This window comes from Mauremys reevesii, linkage group 4 (assembly GCF_016161935.1).
Source record: "Mauremys reevesii isolate NIE-2019 linkage group 4, ASM1616193v1, whole genome shotgun sequence".
Taxonomy (NCBI): Eukaryota; Metazoa; Chordata; order Testudines; family Geoemydidae; genus Mauremys; species Mauremys reevesii.
The window spans coordinates 144185686-144205147 of NC_052626.1; the positions used below are offsets into that span (position 1 = coordinate 144185686).

General features: G+C 49.3%; 3 protein-coding genes across 3 annotated transcripts; all 3 read right to left on the reverse strand.

Annotated features, from left to right (window-relative positions):
- Positions 1–8627: 8627 nt before the first annotated feature.
- LOC120403191 (zinc finger protein 530-like) lies at positions 8628–10693 on the reverse strand. Its single transcript, XM_039534040.1, has one exon. It carries the CDS (start codon positions 10391–10393, stop codon positions 9407–9409), a length of 987 nt encoding a protein of 328 aa, XP_039389974.1. The 5' UTR covers positions 10394–10693; the 3' UTR covers positions 8628–9406.
- Positions 10694–11174: 481 nt separating this feature from the next.
- Positions 11175–16130, reverse strand: LOC120404063 (zinc finger protein 316-like). The gene is made up of 4 exons (XM_039536072.1): positions 15828–16130; positions 14240–14366; positions 12985–13098; positions 11175–11386 (listed from the first exon to the last, which is right to left on the reverse strand). Exons 2-4 carry the CDS (start codon positions 14364–14366, stop codon positions 11175–11177), a joined length of 453 nt encoding a protein of 150 aa, XP_039392006.1. The 5' UTR covers positions 15828–16130.
- A 2538-nt stretch (positions 16131–18668) lies between these two features.
- LOC120403211 (zinc finger protein 771-like) lies at positions 18669–19123 on the reverse strand. The gene has a single exon (XM_039534069.1). The coding sequence runs from the start codon at positions 19118–19120 to the stop codon at positions 18773–18775; it is 348 nt and encodes a 115-aa protein (XP_039390003.1). The 5' UTR covers positions 19121–19123; the 3' UTR covers positions 18669–18772.
- Between the last annotated feature and the right edge of the window lie 339 nt (positions 19124–19462).

Here is a 19462-nt window from a genome sequence, read left to right on the forward strand (position 1 = left end):
TGGTCCTGCTTTGAGCAGGGGGTTGGACTAGATGACCTTCTGAGGTCCCTTCCAACCCTGATATTCTATGATTCTGTGATATGCAGAGGTCTTCCAGGGAGTACATCTTCTCATCTAGATATTTGCCTAGTTTCACAGCAGGCTACATAAAAAGCACTAGGAAAGTTACAATCTAAAATTTCATACAGACAATGACCTGTTTATATTGCTCTATATACTATACACTGGCATGTAAGTACAATATTTATATTCTGTTTTATTTATTTTATAATTATATGGTAAAAATGAGAAAGTAAGCAATTTTTCAGTACTAGTGTGCTGTGACACTTTTTTGTATTTTTATGTCTGGTTTTGTAAGTAAGTATTTTTTAAGTGAGGTGAAACGTGGGGTATGCAAAACAAATCTGACTACTGAAAGGGGTCCAGTATTCTGGAAATGTTGAGAACCACTGCCCTAGTCTCTCTGAATCAGCTCTCACATGCTCCTCGGAATAGCCATGTAATGAAGAAGGATCTTTCGTTTCATAACAGGATAGATTGTGGTGGCAGATGGTTTAACTTACATCTTTACCCGGTAGGGCTTCTCCAGCTCCCCATCCTGTTCCTGTGGCGCTCAAGAACAAACAGTATGCTGTTTGGTTATGGAGTGCCTTCTTTATCATCTTCATGGTAGATGCATACCCTTGATGTCTCCTGGATGCTGCTGCCATGATAGCATGACTGCATCACTTACCCAACATCTAATTAATTGTTTGTGCCATCAGAAGCCATATGCCAGAAAAAAGGCAAGGGCAGGGATGAGGGATTGATATAGTAGAGGTTTCAGAGAGCTGCTTCCTGTTATAATGGTGTGTTTTCTGAATAATTTGAGTTTGTGTCCCTGGAAGAGGAAGTGGCACTTTAAGTCCACTAACACTGAGATGTACCTGGATCTCAACCCTGACACGTAATGTCAAGGAGCGAGGGAAATTATCTCTGAGCACCTTTGCTCCACTTTCCAGGCTGGGACTTGTCTGCTGCTAGTTGTAGGTGCTTTCCATAAACAACTTGTGGAGGTGCAGTCCCAGCCCAGAGTGTGACACGGTTGTGAAACAGCCAGGGGTCTGAGGGCAGGGACAGAGATGGGATCCTGCATGAGAACAGACAGCCCAGAGAGCACTGTTTGAGGAAAGAGTCTTAAATAGGGAGAGAGAAACTAGTCCCAGCAACGTTCACAGATGAAACTGAGCAGCAGCACAGGGTCAGTGTCTCTTCGTTCATCCAACTGAGCAAATCCGTGGCCGTGCCTCTCTGTCAGGGGGCGATGATGAGATGCAACTTTATCTCACTGTTGTGTCGTCATTCCTGGAGGGAATAAAATACTACAATAGAATGATGAGTCTGAAATGGCTGCTGCCATGTGTGTAGGGGAAGGCCTGCAATCTTCCCTGCAGTGCTGACTTTGCCATGTTCCAGTCACTCTTGGGAGATGATGTTGGGCAGAAGCAGCCATCTTGCCTTTCTTTCTGGAGCTGGTTATGCCAGCTGCAGTTCAGCTCAGTTGTAATCTGCTTTAAATCATTATCTGCACTCTAGATTAGGTGTTAGAGCATTGAATTAGTTAAAATCTCCCAGAATATTTTGTGTTCATGCTAAGATTTATTGTGCAAATTTACTAGTTGTTAAGTTGTTCTAATCTTTGTTCATAGTATATGCAGAATGTCAGACGTAAGATGTATATTCTCTTAAGGTTTGCCAACTATGAACTGTGTGTTAGGCACAGTTAGTGCAAATGTGTCCTTGATCTAATGCTACTTGTGTGCTATGGACTATTGCCAGCTACACTGCTGTGTGCATAATTAGATAAGAAAAGGTGTGTAAGGTCTGTGGAATCTGGAATTTTCTGTCTTCTAAATGAGGAGAATCCAAATATGAGCAAAACTGAACCCATGGTTTGGAACAGAGTGGAGACGTAACTGCTGCAAGACAGGTCTCCAGGTTGGGTATGTACTGACCTTTCTGTATTACGCTGATTTTACTTCCAATCAATAAATCAGTTGAGTTTGGTTATCTGACATCTTGACTCACTATCAAACTCCAATTGCTGATAGCAATTATTGTGTATCTCTCTCCCCTTAGTGACTCTGAGCTGTACTGAGACTGAACTGCCTCAGGGGTACATGGTCGGGAAACAGTTTGCCTGCCCCTAATGGTTAAAACTCATGGGATTTTTCTAAAATAATAAAAGTTGGAGGTTTTTTCTTGCTTCAGGTTTCTGAGCTGTTAAGGTGCACTGGTTTCAAGTTTTCAAGGTTTTCTCTGCTACAGTGAGGGCTAGAAACGTACCTTTTGTAATGAAAGCTGAAATTCTCCTGCAATACAGTGGAAACAACCTGAACCCCTGTTCCTCTCCCACCCCTCGACCAGCTTTGGTAATTTCCAAGCAGACAGACTCTCCTGGTGTGTTATCTGGACTCATGTGACAGTTGCTGAGTGATCAGCATGGGCCTTTTTATTTACTCCTCAGTAGCTGTCCCAGAATGCTTCATTCCCTGTAAGAGTGACCACTCTGGTCATACTTTTAAACTGCACTGCTCAGGATCAGAGACCAGAAGCCCCCCCCCCCCCACAAACCTTTAAAATCCCTGTGTGTTTTTGAAATCTCTCTTCCTGATTGCCCACCTTGGCAAGCACACCTAGTAGCTCTCCTTTGTTGTGCACAACTGCCCAACTGATGACGCTGGCTCCGTGCACACATCAAAACTTGACATGCTCCTACCTGGAGTAGACAGGAGGTATTGGAACTCCTGGGCTGGTGGGGAGAAGCAGCTGTGCTTGCACAGCCATGGGCCAGCTGCAGAAATGTGAACACCCATGAGCAGGTTGCATGAGGGATACAGGCAAAGGGGTTTGACATGGACCAGCAGTGGTGCCATGGGAAAGTGAATGAACTTGGTCAGGGATGCCACCAGGACAGGGAGTCCCACAGTAGATCTGGTGGTGCTCCTCAGACCTGGTGCTTCTGCAGTGAGCTACATGTCAGCACCCAACAAACAACTGTGGATACCTTGGAGGAGCCTAAGACAAAGACCGCTGCGGTGAATGGTGAGGAAGAGAAGCGGGGAGACACGGAACACAACTTCACCCATGCCACAAGCCAGGACCAGTTTGAACTCCACTGCAGTCTAGCCAATCCTGCCAGGTGAGCCTGATGAAGAAGGGGAGAATGGAAGGTTGTGTGCATTTGTCATTATTGTAAAATGTAAATATATGAAATGCTAAGATGGTGCATAAAATAAAAACACAAAAAAATCCAAATGAAAACAAAAATCTGAAACACTGTCTGGTGTCCTCTGGTCTTTTCTCTCCTTTTTTTTGCCCTTTTCCTCCTTTAAATAACCTAAAAATATCTACTTTTTCTACTTAACTTTACTAAAAGTAATAAAAAAACAAAAAAATACAAAATAATTTTCATTTCCCATTGATTAGGTGCATAAGACATTGGATTAGGTGTGGAAGATTTGTGGACAGACATTTTTTTGTTTCCCTTACCTTCTTGACTTGAACTTCCTGAGAGATTGAGATCATCTTTCTCTTCATTCTTCCTTTTCTCCCAAAGGTATTTGGGGATTTCAGCACATTCAGACTTCCTCCACACACACAGAGACACACCACCACACACCTTGGCTGCTGTGACAGTGGCTGGGTTAACAGCTGAGCTGTGCAGCGTCAGTCATCATCAATAGCAGCTGTGTCAGGTCATCCCCAGGTGTCAGAGTGTCAGCTCATCATCTCACCTCCTGGTGCCAATGCAACATGCCATTGTGCCATTGCTGTATGCACGTACCATAGAAGAGAAAAAAAAAAAAGATATTCAAAAAAAAAAAAATCTTTCCCCTTCATCCCAGGCAGGCCACACCCCTGGCTGCTGGCTGACTGACTGCACCTGTGACCAACTGCTGAAGGTCAATAAACTCTTATTAGAAGTGTTTAAGTTTTTATTGAAGAGAGGAGGACTTTGAAACTTATTTTTCCCTTTCTGTTGTGACTGTAAATCCAGTGGTTCATCTTGTCACAGTTCAGGGCAACCTCGCCTTTATTATTTCCCTCCCCTCCCAGAAGGGGCACCACAGCCAGCTCTCTGGCAGCCTCAGCCTCCACCTCTCTTTGGCAGCGACACACATCATTCTCTCTTCTCATCAGGGTGTTTCCACATAGTAGTTCTTACACACTGAATTTTTCCAGCAAAGCCAAAGCTGCCCCTGCCTTTTTTTCTCAGAGGCTATAAACATCGTATTTGCCCCACCTTAAGTCACCCACCTCTCTTCTAAAAAAAGTACATATATATTAAGGTAAAAAAGCAGCACAGAAAAAAATTAAAAAAATAAAAAGATCCTCCACGCATGCTAATAGGCTAACTGGAGATCACCTCAGCTCTGACACGGGCTCGGCCAGGTGAGCAGTCATTCAAAACCCCAAACAGAAGTTATTCTGTAGTTTTAAAATGGTAACACTCTTTGCTCAGCACAAGGACACAGTCTTATGGGATCTCAGTCCTTACAATCCTCCCCTAAGGATCGAGGCCTTCTGTGGACCAGAGGCCCTGTCCATTTGCTAGATAAGAAAGGAGGCTTTGAGTCAGTTTAAACTCAGGCTATTTAACCAAAAGTCCTTTCTTTGTCTCTTGATCCCGGGAGAATCCCGTTTGAACCAGTATATGCAAGTCTTTCCAGGTGGTGGGGCCTCTTAGGAGGAGTTACAATGTGAGTGAATTTGCCTTATCAGCCCCTGCTCTTCTGAGTGGTTCTCCCTCCCCTATGGAATTACATACAATCCCTGGCCCACAAGCAAACAAACAATTCATTCAATACAACTGACTCCAGAGATACTGAACTTCATTCAATAAGGTTTGTGCAGGATAATGCAAGAAACTGCCATAATTGTCATAAAGTTAGGTTAAAAATACATATAATATTGCCCGGGGGCGGGGGGTTGCACCTTAATTTTCTGCACTATTTTTTTCACTCAAAAATCCACTTTTGCAGAATCCAATTGTCTTTATTGTTTCACAACAAATATTGCAGGATGCATAGGAATAGTCACAGCAAACGGCACCTGTAAATGCACAGCAAGCACCATAGAATTCATAGCTTCAGAGGTGATGTGGGGGTGTGTGCGCGCGTGCAGGATCACGTCCCCCCCCCCATTTGCTGCTTGGCTTGTACTAAGCATGCTCCCCTGGACAGAGCTTGCTCAGTAATCCTGCTGAAGCCAGCTGCCCTCACTCCCACCCGCCACACTTTTGGCAGGCACAGGTCATCTCTGGCTTCAGCAAACCACCTAATCACATTTATAAATGTGCACCAAGCACCCTAGAATTCATCGCTTCAGGAAAATACCCAGCCACATTGATAAATGTACAGCAAGCACCACACGATTCTCAGCACCACCCCGAGCTCCAGCCACAGAGAACAGTCCAGCACAGAACACTAGCTACCCATTAAAGTGCTCTTTCAAAGCCTTCATCAACCACACGGCTTCTCATTGGGCTCCTGTGTCTGGCTGTTCAAAGTCCACAGGCAGCTGCTTCACCTCTGCCCTCTACCCTGGCGGCAGCTTTCCCCCCTTTGCCTGATGCATATTGGAGCAGGACACAAGCAGCTACATCCACTGGGATATTTCTCTCACTGAGATCCAAGCTAGTGAGCCATGGTACTCTGCAGGTCGGGAAAGAAAGTCCCTGCCTGCAGCTTTCTGAACAGTGCTGCTTTCTTAAAGATGTGTGTGTCATGCACCTTCCCTGACCAGCCCACAGGGATGTCAGTGAAGCATCCCTGATGATCCACCAGTGCTTGCATAACCATAGAAAAGTAGCCTTTTCTGTTGATGTCCTCTGTGGCAAGATGGTCTGGTAGCAAAATAGGGATACGTGTGTGGTCTGTGGCCCCACCACAGTCTGGGAGCCCCATTGCTTCAAATCCATCCAGTATGTCCTGCACGTTGCTGAGAGTCAGAGTCCTGCATAGCAGATGATTAATGGCCCTGCGCACTTGCATGGCAATGGCCCCCACTGTGGATTTTTCAACTCCCAAATGATTTCCCACTGACTAGGAGGAAGCCAGCGTTGCAAGCTTCCACAATCCGATTGCCACTCGCTTTTCCCACTGTCAGTGCAGCGCTCGTTGGGGGCGTCCCTGCGCTGGAGGGCTTGGGTGAGCTCAGCCCACAGATCCACGAATGGGCCCTTCACATCCAAAGTTCTGCAGTTTGCTTGTTGTCCTAAATCTGCATTATGATACGATCCCCGGAATCAGTGCTCCTCTCTCGGACCCAGAAGAGGTGTTCCATCATCTGCAGCTGCTCCATGCAGGCCACCAACAGCCATAGGTACCGACTCCGTGGGTGCTCCAGCCCTGGAGCACCCACGATAAAAAATTAAGGGGTGTTCGGCACCCACCAGCAGCCAGCTCCTCCCCCTCTCTCTGCAGTGCCTCCCACCCACCAGTAGCCCTGCTGATCAACTCTTCCCCCAGTGCCTCCTGCCCGCTGCAATCAGCTGTTCCACCCTGGGTGGAGGGGGAGGAGCGGGGATGGGGCGCGCTTGGGTGAGGGGGCGGAACTGGGTGGCAAGAGGCAGGGCAGGGGTGAGGGTTTGGGGGAAGGGCTGGAGTGGGGGTTGAGCACCCCAAGGGAAAAGAGGAAGCCGGCGCCTGCGCCAACAACCTTGACTTGTTTTTTGTCATTGTGAGCGGGGTGCCCAGGGCAGCCCTCACTGGAAATGCCAAAGTCAGGGCCGGCTGCAAAAGGGAGAGCAGATGCTCACCAGTTTTGGGAGTAACACTGAAGCTAACCCCCCCAGCCAGTCACAAACTGTGCTTCTGGTCCCCCACGCTGGTTATCAGGAAACAAAAAAAGAAATCAGCCCGTGCCCTTTACTGCATTCCAGTCTCTGGCTCCCAATCAGCACCTAAGGCTGGTACAGTGCAAAGTTATTTTAAACTCTGCTCACATATACAAAATGTTCTTCTGACCCCAAAGGCTCAGCCACATCACCAGGTCAGTAGAGGTTTCGATCTTACTCAAAATACTACGCTGCCAGACAATCCTTCGGTATCTAAAACTAAAGATTTATTATAAAGAAAAAAGAACAAAAAGAGATGTGAAACGGTAAAACAGTCACATATATACAGAGACTTCAAAGTCCATATATCAGGTTCCTAGCAGTATTGGTGAGTTTACTGCCTTGAAAGTCCCTCTGGAGCACGTTCACACAGCTGGGATGGGTCATTCAGTCCTTGTTCAGAGCTTCGGTTTGTAGCGAAGTTCCTCCAGAGGTAAGAAGCAGGACTGAAGACAACATGAAGATGCAGCTGCCTTTTATAGTATTTTCCCATGCGGCCTGTGCTTCCTTTGTTCCAAACACAAGCTGCCCAGCACATGGTTTGAAAGCCCAGTTTCATTCATAGGCATGTCCCTGCATGCCTTGCTGAGTCATAAGGTGTATGTGCGTTCTCTCAATATGTCAATTGTACAGCTGATGGTCCTTAATGGGCCATCAAGCAGGCGAGGCAGTGCTGATGCCAAACTGTCTGGGGGTGTCGCTCAGAAGTACAACACAAGTTTGAAATACAGACATACCTACATACCTATAACTCTTAATACAAAGGGGATACAATCATCAGCTCTGGCAAATGATGACATTTTTGCAGATATCTTACATGGCATATCTGGCAAAATTCATTGCCATTCTACAACATTGATATTCATAATGTCCTAAAGTGTCCCCTAAATTTCATGCAGCGTCACATGAAAAATTGATGCAGAAAGGGGTGTTCCTAGACACTGCTGAATGCAGCACAAGAATTTTCCATTTTTGGTCCTATATTATTACACTTCTGGTTTACATCACAAGAATTAGTGTACAACAGAAATAGTTTATCAAAATCATGCCTGACTAAATCCGGCTCTTTATATACAGCTACCTTCATTTTCTGAAAGTCTTCTCATCTGATGTTACTTTAGTATAGACATTAATGCTCTCAAGGGTGTAATTACCTTGGCATTTAGCCATGACAGCAATGTGGTAGTGTGCCTCAGTTTCCCTTTCTATACAACAGACTAGATTTGTGAAGGTTTCTCTGCTGTGCCAAGTTTTACAATTGCTTAGAGGTATCAGTTGTAACGTTTCACTATTATACAGCTCTCTAGCACAGTGTGTTTTTAGGTATTATCCCCAGTATGTTTACAGGCTTTTTATCAAAGTCAGACACATTGTACCTTTTGACCGGGGCTGAGGTCAAAATCAAATACATTAGAAGGCTAAACCTTAACAGTAGCACCAAATTTGTTACAAGTCAGTGTTTATAAGTATCGTGGTCATACCATGCCTCTTGTCTCACTGAATCCCTTTGCTGGCTAGGTGTGTTCCCCAACTGCAGCCCCTCTGTGCTACGAGCATCTACACAGACACTCTCCTGCACGCCTGCTTGTGGATCCACCACCACCACCATCTTAGAGACTGGACTCTGTTTTAAAGAGATACCAAACAAATCCCAAGTGTCTAGAGATGAGCGTTTGCCTGCTCTCCCCGGCATCCTTGTAGGTTCAGTCATAAGGCTGTTCTGCTCTGAAAAACCAGTAACCCACTCTCTCCTCAGACCCTGAGGCCCAGGCTGCTTACTCAGAGAATCAGCCTGGAGAACCTGCTGGCCAAGCCCAGCCACTTGGCTACAGGGCCGTTCAATTTCTCTAACAATTCCCCCACCCCAACCTGAAACCTCCTCTCGGCGATCCACACTGGGACTTTCTAAAGCCAGGTCAATGGATGTAGACACTTCAGAAAGACCTTGGCAGTTAGGAACTGAATCCAGTCTCCCAAACAAACTGTTGCTTTCTCTATATAATGATTCACCCTGAGTTAACTCACCCACATCACTTTTACACCCATCAGTTGCAGCAAACTGTTTGGAAAAACTACCCTGAGGCTTCTCTCCGTAGGAGCTTCTCTAAGCAACAACCCCACTTTTTTCTGCTCTACAGAAGCGTTGCTCTGCGGAGCCACAGCAAACTCCTTCCGAGTTTCACGTACACCCAGAATCATCCCTGGAACATGAAGAGGATTTTCAGGCAATCTGCTACATTCCATGGTTAAAGGGTTGGAGGCCCTCTCTTTCCCTCGGCAGCTTTCCTCACTGGCAATATGCAGGTTACCACACACAAGCTTAGGAACACTTCCTTCCTGGGTTTCAGGTAAGTCCAGAACCACCTCTGCGAAAACTGAAATATCCATTCTAATAAAACTCTAGTCTAGTACCTGGTTAATGGGGAGGTGGGAGCATTTTAGGGCAGGTGCAGAGTCTCCCTGCTGTGCACTGGCTGTGGGGAGAAGGGTGAGGTGAGAGCGGGCAGAGGTTTCCCCCCATCAAGCTCAAGGGTCAGGAGTCCCCGCCCCATGGGTTCTCTGGTGTTTCGCAAGAGACAACGAGTGAGCAAAGCGCTTCTCACACCGAGTGCAGGGATAGGGTCGCTCTCCCGTGTGGATTCTCAGGTGGGTGGTGAGGCCTGACAACTGGGTGAATCTTTTCCCGCACTCAGTGCAGCAATAGGGTCTCTCCCCGGTGTGGATCCTCTGGTGGCTAGTGAGATGATGTAGACGGACAAAGCCTTTCCCACAGTCAGCGCAGCGATGGAGTTTCTCCCCCGTGTGGACTCTCTGGTGTCTAGTGAGATTTTCTAGACAACTGAATGTTTTCCCGCACTCGGCGCAGTGTTGAGGGGTCCCCCCACTGTGGATTCTCTGATGTCTCCGGAGACTTTGAGGGAGACTGAAACTTTTCCCGCACTCAGCGCAGCGATGGGGTCGCTCCCCAGTGTGTATTGTCCGGTGTCTAATGAGATATTCTTGCAGGTTGAATCTTTTCCCACACTCGTGGCACAGGAAGGGTCTCTCGCCACTGTGAATTCTCAGGTGTCTGGTAAGACTTGATGTAAATTTGAAGCCTTTCCCACACTGGTTACAGCGATGGGGCTGCTTTTCTGAGTGGATTCTCTGGTGTCTGTTAAAGGTGGACGAATACATAAAGCACTTCCCGCACTCAGCACAGGTATAGGGTCTCTCTCCTGAGTGGATTCTCTTGTGGATGTTAAGAGCTGATATTTGGAAGAATCTTTTTCCACACTCAGCACAGCAATAGGGTCTCTCTCCGGTGTGGATTCTCTGGTGGGCAATGAGATGGGATGCCCGGTTGAATATTTTCCCACATTCAGAACAGGGATGGGCTCTCTCCTTTCTGTGGATTTTCCCATGTGCTTTGAATGCCTTCTTTCTCCTGAAGCTCTCCCCACACTCGCTACAGTGATACAATTTATGTCTCTTATGAACCGTCCAGTGGTGGCCTATCAGGTCTCTCTGCATCTTGAATTCTTCCCTGCACAAACGGCAGGTATATAGGGTCTTTCTGGGCTCAGACTGTCCCTCTGCAGGAGGCTTTAGATGTGGCCTGGATCTCCTCTGATGGCTTTTTGGGGTTGCTGGCTCCTTCCTGGTCAGGTTCTTCCTCTGCCTTTGTGGCCTGCCCTGCCTCTTGTGGTGCCTTCCCCGCTCAGATTTCTTGGAATGGTTCTTCCCTGATGTCCCTGGGAAAGGCCTGGGTGACTCCCAGTTGGCAGGCCCTTCCTCAGGAGTCTGCCCCTCAGCTCTGCTCAGGATCCTCGCCCCTGCGTGGTGGGAGAGAGAATTCAGATGTTATTTTCTGTGCTGCTGACAAAGGGAAAACACTAATATTCCCAGCAGAGGGATAAGCCTGAGTCAGTCCCGTGCCCCTCCCCTCAGAGCAGGGTTGGCCCTCGTTACTTGAGTGCAAGAGGCCAAACTCCCAGGGACCCCTGCACTGGGGAAGGAGGAGAAGGTCAGTGTCCCATAGGCCCTGATAATAGCCCCCCAAAGTCAGTGTGAAAATCAGCCCCCACAATTCTCTCCCTACTCTGAGGCCCATCTCACTGGGGAGAACAGCATCACCGCACACCAGCAGTGACACCCTCTCCCAGGGGACACACAGGGAACACTCACACTGGGATGGATCCCAATGGCTCCGTATTCTATGGAAAATGGCGGAGGGGGAGAGACTGGGGGAATCTGCGTAAGGGGAGCGATGGAGTTTCTAGGGGAATGTCAGGGTGAGAAGCTGTAGCACTTCTCATGTCTGGGCTTCAATCCCTATTGTAATGCTCTGTGAGGGGAGAGTTTGCAGCTGATGGACGATTCCTGAAATGAGCTCTCCAGCTCCCACTGCTGGAAAGGGCAGAGCTGGTTCCCTACCTGCTCCCGGGGAAGAGCTTTGTGTGAGGAAGAAGCCCAAGGAGCTTTCAATTGCTGGCCAGTCCCAAGTCTCCTCTGCATCTGGAAAATCTGCACCAAGACAAAAGCTCTTTGGTTGACATCAAATGGACCAAATGAATATCACCAAGAGAAGCCCTTTCCCCAACATCATAAATGATGCATTAAATGGGGGCTTGATTTTCAATTTGTATTGTGGTGGCACAACTGAGTTTGCAGTTGCACAGCACCAGGCGCTGCACAGAGAGATCGTCCTGATGTTGAAGAGCTTATACACAAAGGGTGGGAGAGAACCTGAGTCAAAGGAGTAACTTCCTATTGTAATAACTGGGCCCACAAATTGACCCTAATTGGCCATTTAATTGTAAACACTGTGAGAAAGTTTATAAGTGTTACAATATCCTACAACAAGAAATGTCAAGGGGAAAAGGTGCAAAATATAAACATGACGATGGAATTGGTCCAAACCAAAAAAGGGCTACTCGTATAAATCAGGGACAGTGTGAAAATTCTGGCTGGTAAACAAGATAAGTGTGGAACTGGACATTAACGAACCAAAATGCATAAGTTATAACTTAGGCCTAATTGGAGGGAAACCCAATGAGGGGCTGGGCTATTTTGCCCCTTACTTCCTTTTGGGGGGTTTCAAAAGAAAACACTTTGGGGGGGGAATAAAGGAGGGGAACTGAATGCAACCCTTGAAAGCAGCAGCAACAGCAGGTGCATGTGAAAAACTGCTACGGCGAGCGATACCATCATGTAGCCACCCTGAACTTCTCTTGGGACCCCAGATCTTCTTCATCCTTATCCTAAGAAATGTCCTAACCAGGCTGGAGCAGAGAGAGGGAGCCGGAGAATACAGCCACCGTTACCAGCTCTGGGTAACTCCCCAAAATCACCGGGAATGTGAGACGTCGTCCCCTTCCCTCTCAAGCACCGTGAGTTCTTTTCCTTCCCCAACTTATTTCTTCTCTTTCCTATTCTTCTCCCTCTGCTTTCTATTAAATACGAGTCTGGCTTAGGTGGCCAAAACTGCCATAGTCTGCAACATTGCTGTAAGCCTGTGATCACAGAGGCAGCCAAAAGCACTGCCCAGAACAGCCCGACGCTGCTACACGTTTGCCAGGTAGGCCTCGAATTGGCTGATCAGACCATCCTGGGGAGTAATAAGGAAATCCCTGATTAATATCAAGTGAGAGCCAAAAAAAATGATGGAACGATGTTGGGCCTGAACTGGGAAGGGAGATTCCCAATTGCTGCTCATCCAATGATGCAAACGGCCAGGGAGGGGTTACAAACACTTTGGAGGACGGGATTAGAATTCTAAATTATCTTGACAATGTGGAGAACTGGTCTGAAATCAGCAAGATGAAATTCACGAAACACAAATACAAAGTAGTTCGCTTAGGAAGGAAAAATCAGATGCACAATAGAAAATGGGGGATAACTGGCTTGGCAGCAGTGTGGCAGAAAAGAATGTGGTGGTTATGGGGGATCATGAATTGAACGAGAGCCGACAATGTGACACTGCTGCACAAAAGCCTAACAACATGAGACTAAAAGACTAACATTCCAGGATGTATTGTCACTTTGGCTACAGTGTATCAGGATTTCAGCTGCCTTCAAGCTACTGGTTTGATCCCTGCACATCACTTTAACTCCTTCCTCACCTGGGCGGATGCCTCTCAGGATGTCCCCATGTTCCTCTTCTGTGGGACCCTGGACACACAGCTCTTCCCCTCGCTCTATGCTGGAGATCACCACTGGCTTGGGAGTCTGGATTCCTGCTTAGAGAAAAGCATCACCCTCCATTAGATCTGAGCTAAGCACTTCTAGCCACAGAATTGCTGCACTTTGCTCAGCTCCATATGCAATATGGCAATTAGGCAATGAGCTGATCTACATATTTGCATGTATTTTCCATGGAAACTTGAACTGCAGCTTATGGTCAATACTGCCTGCACATGGCCGTGGCAGGATATTGAGTTGCAAACAACCTGGCACCTGTGGAAAGGGGAGCTGGAGAGGACTGCGGTGTCTCAAGAGATGGGGGGGGGGGGAACAGATGTGGAAAATGCTGGATATTTCTCCTTGGTCTAGGAGAGTTACTCTACTACAGTCCAGCACCCCTCTCCCTCCTGTGGATATGTTTACATAGGAATTAAACAGCTGTAGCTGGCCTGGGTCAGATGACTTGGGCTTGAGACTTGGGCTGTGGGACTGTAAAATTGCTGAGTGGATATTGGGAGGAAGGTCCCTGAGCAGAGACTGCAGCCCGAGCCTGAACATCTGCACTGCAATGTTTAGCCCCGCAGCCTGAGCCCATCCTGAGTCAACTGATCCAGGCTAGCCACGGCCGTGTCGTGGGTCGTTTATTGCAGCATACATGAACCCAGTCTGTCTTTCACCTTAACTGTGGCCTTGGCTGGCCTTTCATCCTGTAGCCTGCAGAACACACGGCCCTTTTCTGCTCATGTGCTCTGTCTGGGGAACTATAAGAGCCAGAATTCTCTTGCCTTAAACTGTGGAGCCCTAGTGACCATGGGTGGAAGTGTGTCCTCTTGAAGATATGCAGTGTAGTTGTAGCTGTATCAGTCCAAGGATATTGGAGAGGCCAGGTGGGTGAGCTAATATCTTTTACTGGATCAACTTCTGTTGGTGAGAAGGACAAGCTTTCCTTTCCCAGACCTGAAGAAGAGCTCTGTGCGGCTCAAAAGCTTCTCTCTCACACTCACCTTGTCTCCCCATGAACTGACTGCTCTGCTCCATTAAACACACCTCTATCCATCCACACCCACGAACCCCTCCACTGAACCCCATAGACATCTCACCCAACCACTCAGAACAATGCTCCATCTCAGTTACTGTGTCTCTGTGAAGCACCCAGTGCACTGGAGCCCTGATCTCACAGACGCAGCTCCTCACCTAACGAGACCAGAATCTGGTAATTTTCCCACATGACATGTATGTAAAGTTGCCTTTGCTCCTTGCCCAGCAGTGCCCACTCCGCTGGGGAGAAATACATGGCCACATCCTCAAACGTCACCGACATCTGAAAGGAGAAACAACCCAAGTCAGCATGGCAAAGTTTACACACCGATAGAGGAAAAGCTGTTGCAGGTGATGCAGGTGTACAGTGGTCCATGCAACTGGGAGGGCCCTGGGAGGCTTGAAAGTTCAAACCATTATTATGGGTGCAGGCTTGTCACTGTGTGAAAAAAGTAACAGACAGTGATTTCCAGTGACTTTTTTTTCCTGTGTCTGTGACTCACCCCACCATGGTGGCTCCAGCAGCTGGGCCTGGCCCCCTGCTGTGGTGTTGTATCCTGGCACAAAGGGTTGCACCACTGCTGAGGGTTAGTCCTCCTGACCCTCTGTCATGATGGGGCAGGCCGGCCAAACTTCAATGAGTGTCGCAGCAACCTCGAGCTCAAGATCACAGTCCCACTTACGTTTAGCCAGTACACCCGACCCTCTGCCACCATGCTGGAGGGCTGGGCAGATCAAATCGGGGTAGCACTGCAACCTCACATGCCACAACGTAATGCCCTGCTGGAGCCATTGCTGTGGGGTGAGAGTGGGGAACGGGACTCAGCAGGACAGAATACAGGAGCTGCTGGAGCTGCACTGTGGGGTAAGTACAGGGGGGGGTCGCTCTCCAGACGCTCCCTCCCTGGGCTTGCCCTCTGTATTGGGCAGGAATTAGGGTTACACTGTTGTAGCCTTGTCGGCCCCATGATATTAGAGAGATGAGGTGGGGGAGGGAATCTCTCTCGCTGGACCAACTTCTGTGGGTGACAGAGAGAAGTGCCTGAGCTATGCAGAGCAGGGACCTAGAGCCAGGCTCCAGCCAGAGTACAAATGTCTGCACCGCAGTTCAATAGCCCATGAGCCGGTGTCACGAGCTGGCCTAGGCCGGCTGCAGGTTTCAGTTGTCCCCAAACAGCCCCCGGGAGCCCCAGCCGGAGCTGTAGCTGGAGCAGCAGCAGCCCAGGCTTGTCGCTCCGGGGGCTCCGGGTGAAGCCCCAACGCGCGGGCCGAGGGGGAGTCACAGAAGGAACCTCCCCCCGCGGTACCCGGGGCTCAGTTCAGCCTCCCCCAGCGCCTCCCATTGCCCGTGTGTGCAGCGGCCCCAGCCTGGCCCCGGCCCGGGCTCCCGAGCAGGCTGGTCCCGGCCCCGCAGCACAGGCCGGAGGAACCGCCCGACAGGCCCCGCCCCCAGCCCCGGCCGGTGCCCGCTCGGCGGGAGGGGGCAGAGCCCGGCAGCCCCGCAGCGCCGCCCCGGGAAGGCCCCGCCCGCCCCAGCAGCGAGCAGGGGTCGCTCGGGCTCTCGCGCGCTGGGGCGCGGCCCCTGCCGGGCTCCGCTGCACAAACCGGCCCCGGGGGGGGCTCCGGGCCCAGGCGCGGTTCGGCTCCGCCCCCAGCAGCTCCCTCCCCAGGCGGCGATTTCCAGCCTCGGCGGCCGCCTTCCTCCTCCGCGGCCGCCTCCGGCTGCGCCCCGGGCCCCGCTCACCGCGCCGGGCGCTGGGGCTGCAGCCTGCGGGGCTCGCTCCGCACGCGCCGCTCGGGCCGGGCTCGGCCCCCAGGGCTCCGCGGGGCACGAGACGGTCCCGCCCCGAGCCCGCCCCCCGCAGCAATTACTGGGCGCGTCTAGGCGGGGCGGGACCCGGAGCTCGGCGGGTTTAACCCTCAATCAGCCCGGTCGGGGAGCGAGGGGCGGAGGGAGCCGCTGGGGAGACGCGGGGAAGTCGGTTCCTGGTTGTTGGTGGCTCCCGGTCCGGTCCCTTCTGCAAAGGCGGGAATTGGAGCAATGTTACGGGGGGGCTGGGCACCCTGGGTAGGATGGAAACCACTTGGGTAGGGTGACCAGACAGCAAATGTGAAAAATCGGGTTGGAGGTGGGGGGTAATAGGAACCTATATAAGAAAAAGACCCAAAAATTGGGATTGTCCCTATAAAATCGGGACATCTGGTCACCCTAAACGGGGATGCTGTTGCCTGCTCCTGTACCTCCAGCTCAAAGAACATTTCTTAGTAATTCATCAGGGTGAGAGACGCCTCTTCAACCATTTCACCAGATTAAATATGCATTGAGGTTCATAACAATGTCTATTAGTAAATTAATACATTATTTAATAATTATTCAAATCTGGATCTGGGATGAGAGTGGCTGTAAGTGATAAAATACATCTCCTGGCAGCCTAAGTGCCACTGTGGTGAGACAAGAATATGTAATTCCCAGAACTCACGTTCCGTGTCTGGGCTACATTGTGCCAAATATCATACCCCTGTTTCTATTTTCTATCTATTGGACAGTAGCCATAGCATGTGCATGAAAAAAAAAATCAACCAAATGCAATAGTCAACCACGTTATTGCAGATCCAGAGGTAATGTTTTCACAGAAATCATATGGACAGTTACAATTTAAGAAATCTATAGGACTAACTCTGCTTGGTTCTTAGACAAATTAAGAACAGGAAAAATGGCTACATTTATCAGAACTTGTTGCACTGTTGTATAAATATAAAAAAATGTTATTAGTGTCAAGTCTTTTGCTTGGTGCACAACAAAAAATATATGAAGAAACTAAACAGGCACAGATACAACATTCAAGACCTAGCTTAGTACACATTGTGCTCAGACTGATTTCTGATGGCTTCTAAAACACAGATCACAGTGAGTATCATTAAAGGACTCACAAATAACTTAGAGGGATAATACAACCCTATTCCCTCACACACTACAACTAGTTAAACCAGCCTTTAATGTTGCTGGGAGAGTTGCACAGTAGTCGTGTGGCTCTTGGTACACTTTACTTTTCAAGTTACTTGGAGAACTCTTCATCTGTGCTGGAATATCTCCACCCCCTTTCCTTTTAAATTCCAGAATTCCATCACAGAAATGCCAGCTCTCCATTTGATCAAGCTTTTGGAAACATACAAAATGGTTCCCTGTGTTGCATGTCATCGTAACAGTTTTGTACTTGTAATGACAGCACCTTTGCTTTAATAAATGCTAAGGTCAGAGGTGAAAGTAAGCCAGTACAGAGGATGGTAAGAAAAGGTGCAGTAGCATACCAGCAAGAAAATGGAGCATTCTCTCCCTGTCTGACTCCTCCTCCTGGCTCCAGCAATATTAGGACTAGGCTACAGTGCAGCGTTTAGCAGTTACTAGGGAAAGCCAAGCTGTAATGGGTCTCTGTGACTAAGATCTGATCTACACCTAAAAACTAGATTGACCTAAATACATCGGTAAAGGTTGTGAAAAATGTTGTGCTTTGTGTGACGTAGTTAGGTTGATTCCCAGTGTAGATGCAGCTAGATTAATGGAAGAATTCTTCCATTGTGCCAGCTACTGCCACTCAAAGTGGTGGAAAAATATTGATGGAAAAAACTTATTCTGTTGCTGTAGGAAGTGTCTGTGTCCTGTGTTCTAGTGTAAACATGGGCTGGGAGCTGCAGGGTAGCAGAGTCCCAAGTGAGAAGGGTAGAAATGGGGCAGATGCAATGCAAAGCTGTGGGGAGCTCCAGGCCAGGAGTTGGGGAAGAAGCTTTAGAAGAGACAAGGGAGCAAGTGCTGGTGCCTGGCTTTGCAGCTGCTCAAGCAGCACCTGCATTTTCACTGCTCTGGCTGCTCCCTCCCAGCAGCCAGGTCTGGAATAGAATGAACCCCTGATTTGGGGCCTTATTTACAGGGAATTCAGGGTTCTAAGGCAGGTTCCCAGCAGCCAGGCAAAAGGAAAACACATGATACTGCTACCCCTAAAGCCCAAACAAGCAGAAAGGAGCCTGCAGGGCCAAGTGCAAGACACAGAGGAGTTCAGGGCCTGGGAGTCTATATTTACAGCCCAGGGATGTTCCTTTAGATCTAGCTGCTCAGCACCTGCGGGTGAGATGGTGAGGGCTGTGGGGTGTTGAACCCTTCTGCCCTGCTGGGTCCTCAAACCCATGGGGTGCTCAATTAGAAATGGACTTTGATTGTCTGTTGATCTCAGGCACTTCTCCTCCCATCTTGAGTCATCACCTCTGTATCCAGCCACCTATTGGCTGCAAATGCATCCCTGTCCTTAAGCCCCTGTTTACTTTTCACTACTTAACAGTGTTTCCACCCAGGGAGCCAAAAGCCTTTTACAAATAGAGGGTGTGGGCATGGGGGAGAAAACATATCTGTAGCCTCAAGAACAGACCTCAGGATCTCCCAACTGACAGTCCTGCTCCAACTCTAGATGTCACACTTCTCCTGGAGCTAGGAACAGAACCCAGGAGTTCTGATTCCCAGCTCACCCCCACCCCAACCTCAGTACATAAGACCATATCTGCTTCTCACTGTGATCACCCATCACAATCCCTCCTCGCAGCATTCAGTCACCTCAGGAAAGTGCTCCCAACACTTCTCCCCAACCCTTTCCCATTCTCTGTCTGTGTGACCAAGGCAAAGGCCCAGATATCTGACACATGCTAGGCCACAAGACCCCCTGCCATGGGGCTGCTCTGGGGCAGCAGCTGCTCAGGACCTGCTGTGCAGCTGTGCCCATGGTTCTGAGACGTGTGGGTCCTCTGATGTCTCGTGAGATGTGAGCTCTGGCTGAAGCGTCTCCCGCAGCCGGTGCAGATATAGGGTCTCTGGCCCACGTGGGTTCTCTGGTGCTGAGTGAGGTTGGAGCTGTCGCTGAAGCGTCGCCCACACTCGGTGCAGATGTAAGGTCTCTCCCCGGTGTGAGTTCTCTGGTGCGTCATGAGGACCGAGCTCTGGCTGAAGCTCCTACCACAGGCAGTGCAGACAAAGGGTTTCTGGCCGGCGTGCATCCTTAGGTGTTTTGTGAGAGCTGAGCTGTCGCCAAGTCTTTTCCCACACTCATCACAGGTCCAGCGTTTCTTGCTCGCGTGGACTCTTCGGGGTGTAATAAGGGCAGAGCCGACACTGATGCCCTTTCCACATATCCTGCTGCTCAGCACCAACTGCCTGGCGTCTGTCTCCACTGTCTCCTTCCAGCACCTTCCTGAGCTGAACCTATCAGGCAACGCACTGGGTGCACTGCTAACTGGGGCTCTCCTACCCTCGCTGCAGGAGCTGATCCTGTCCCACAATGCCCTGGAGGTGCTGCCCACACTGCAGGGCCTGCCCGCCCTCACCCGCCTGAGCCTGGC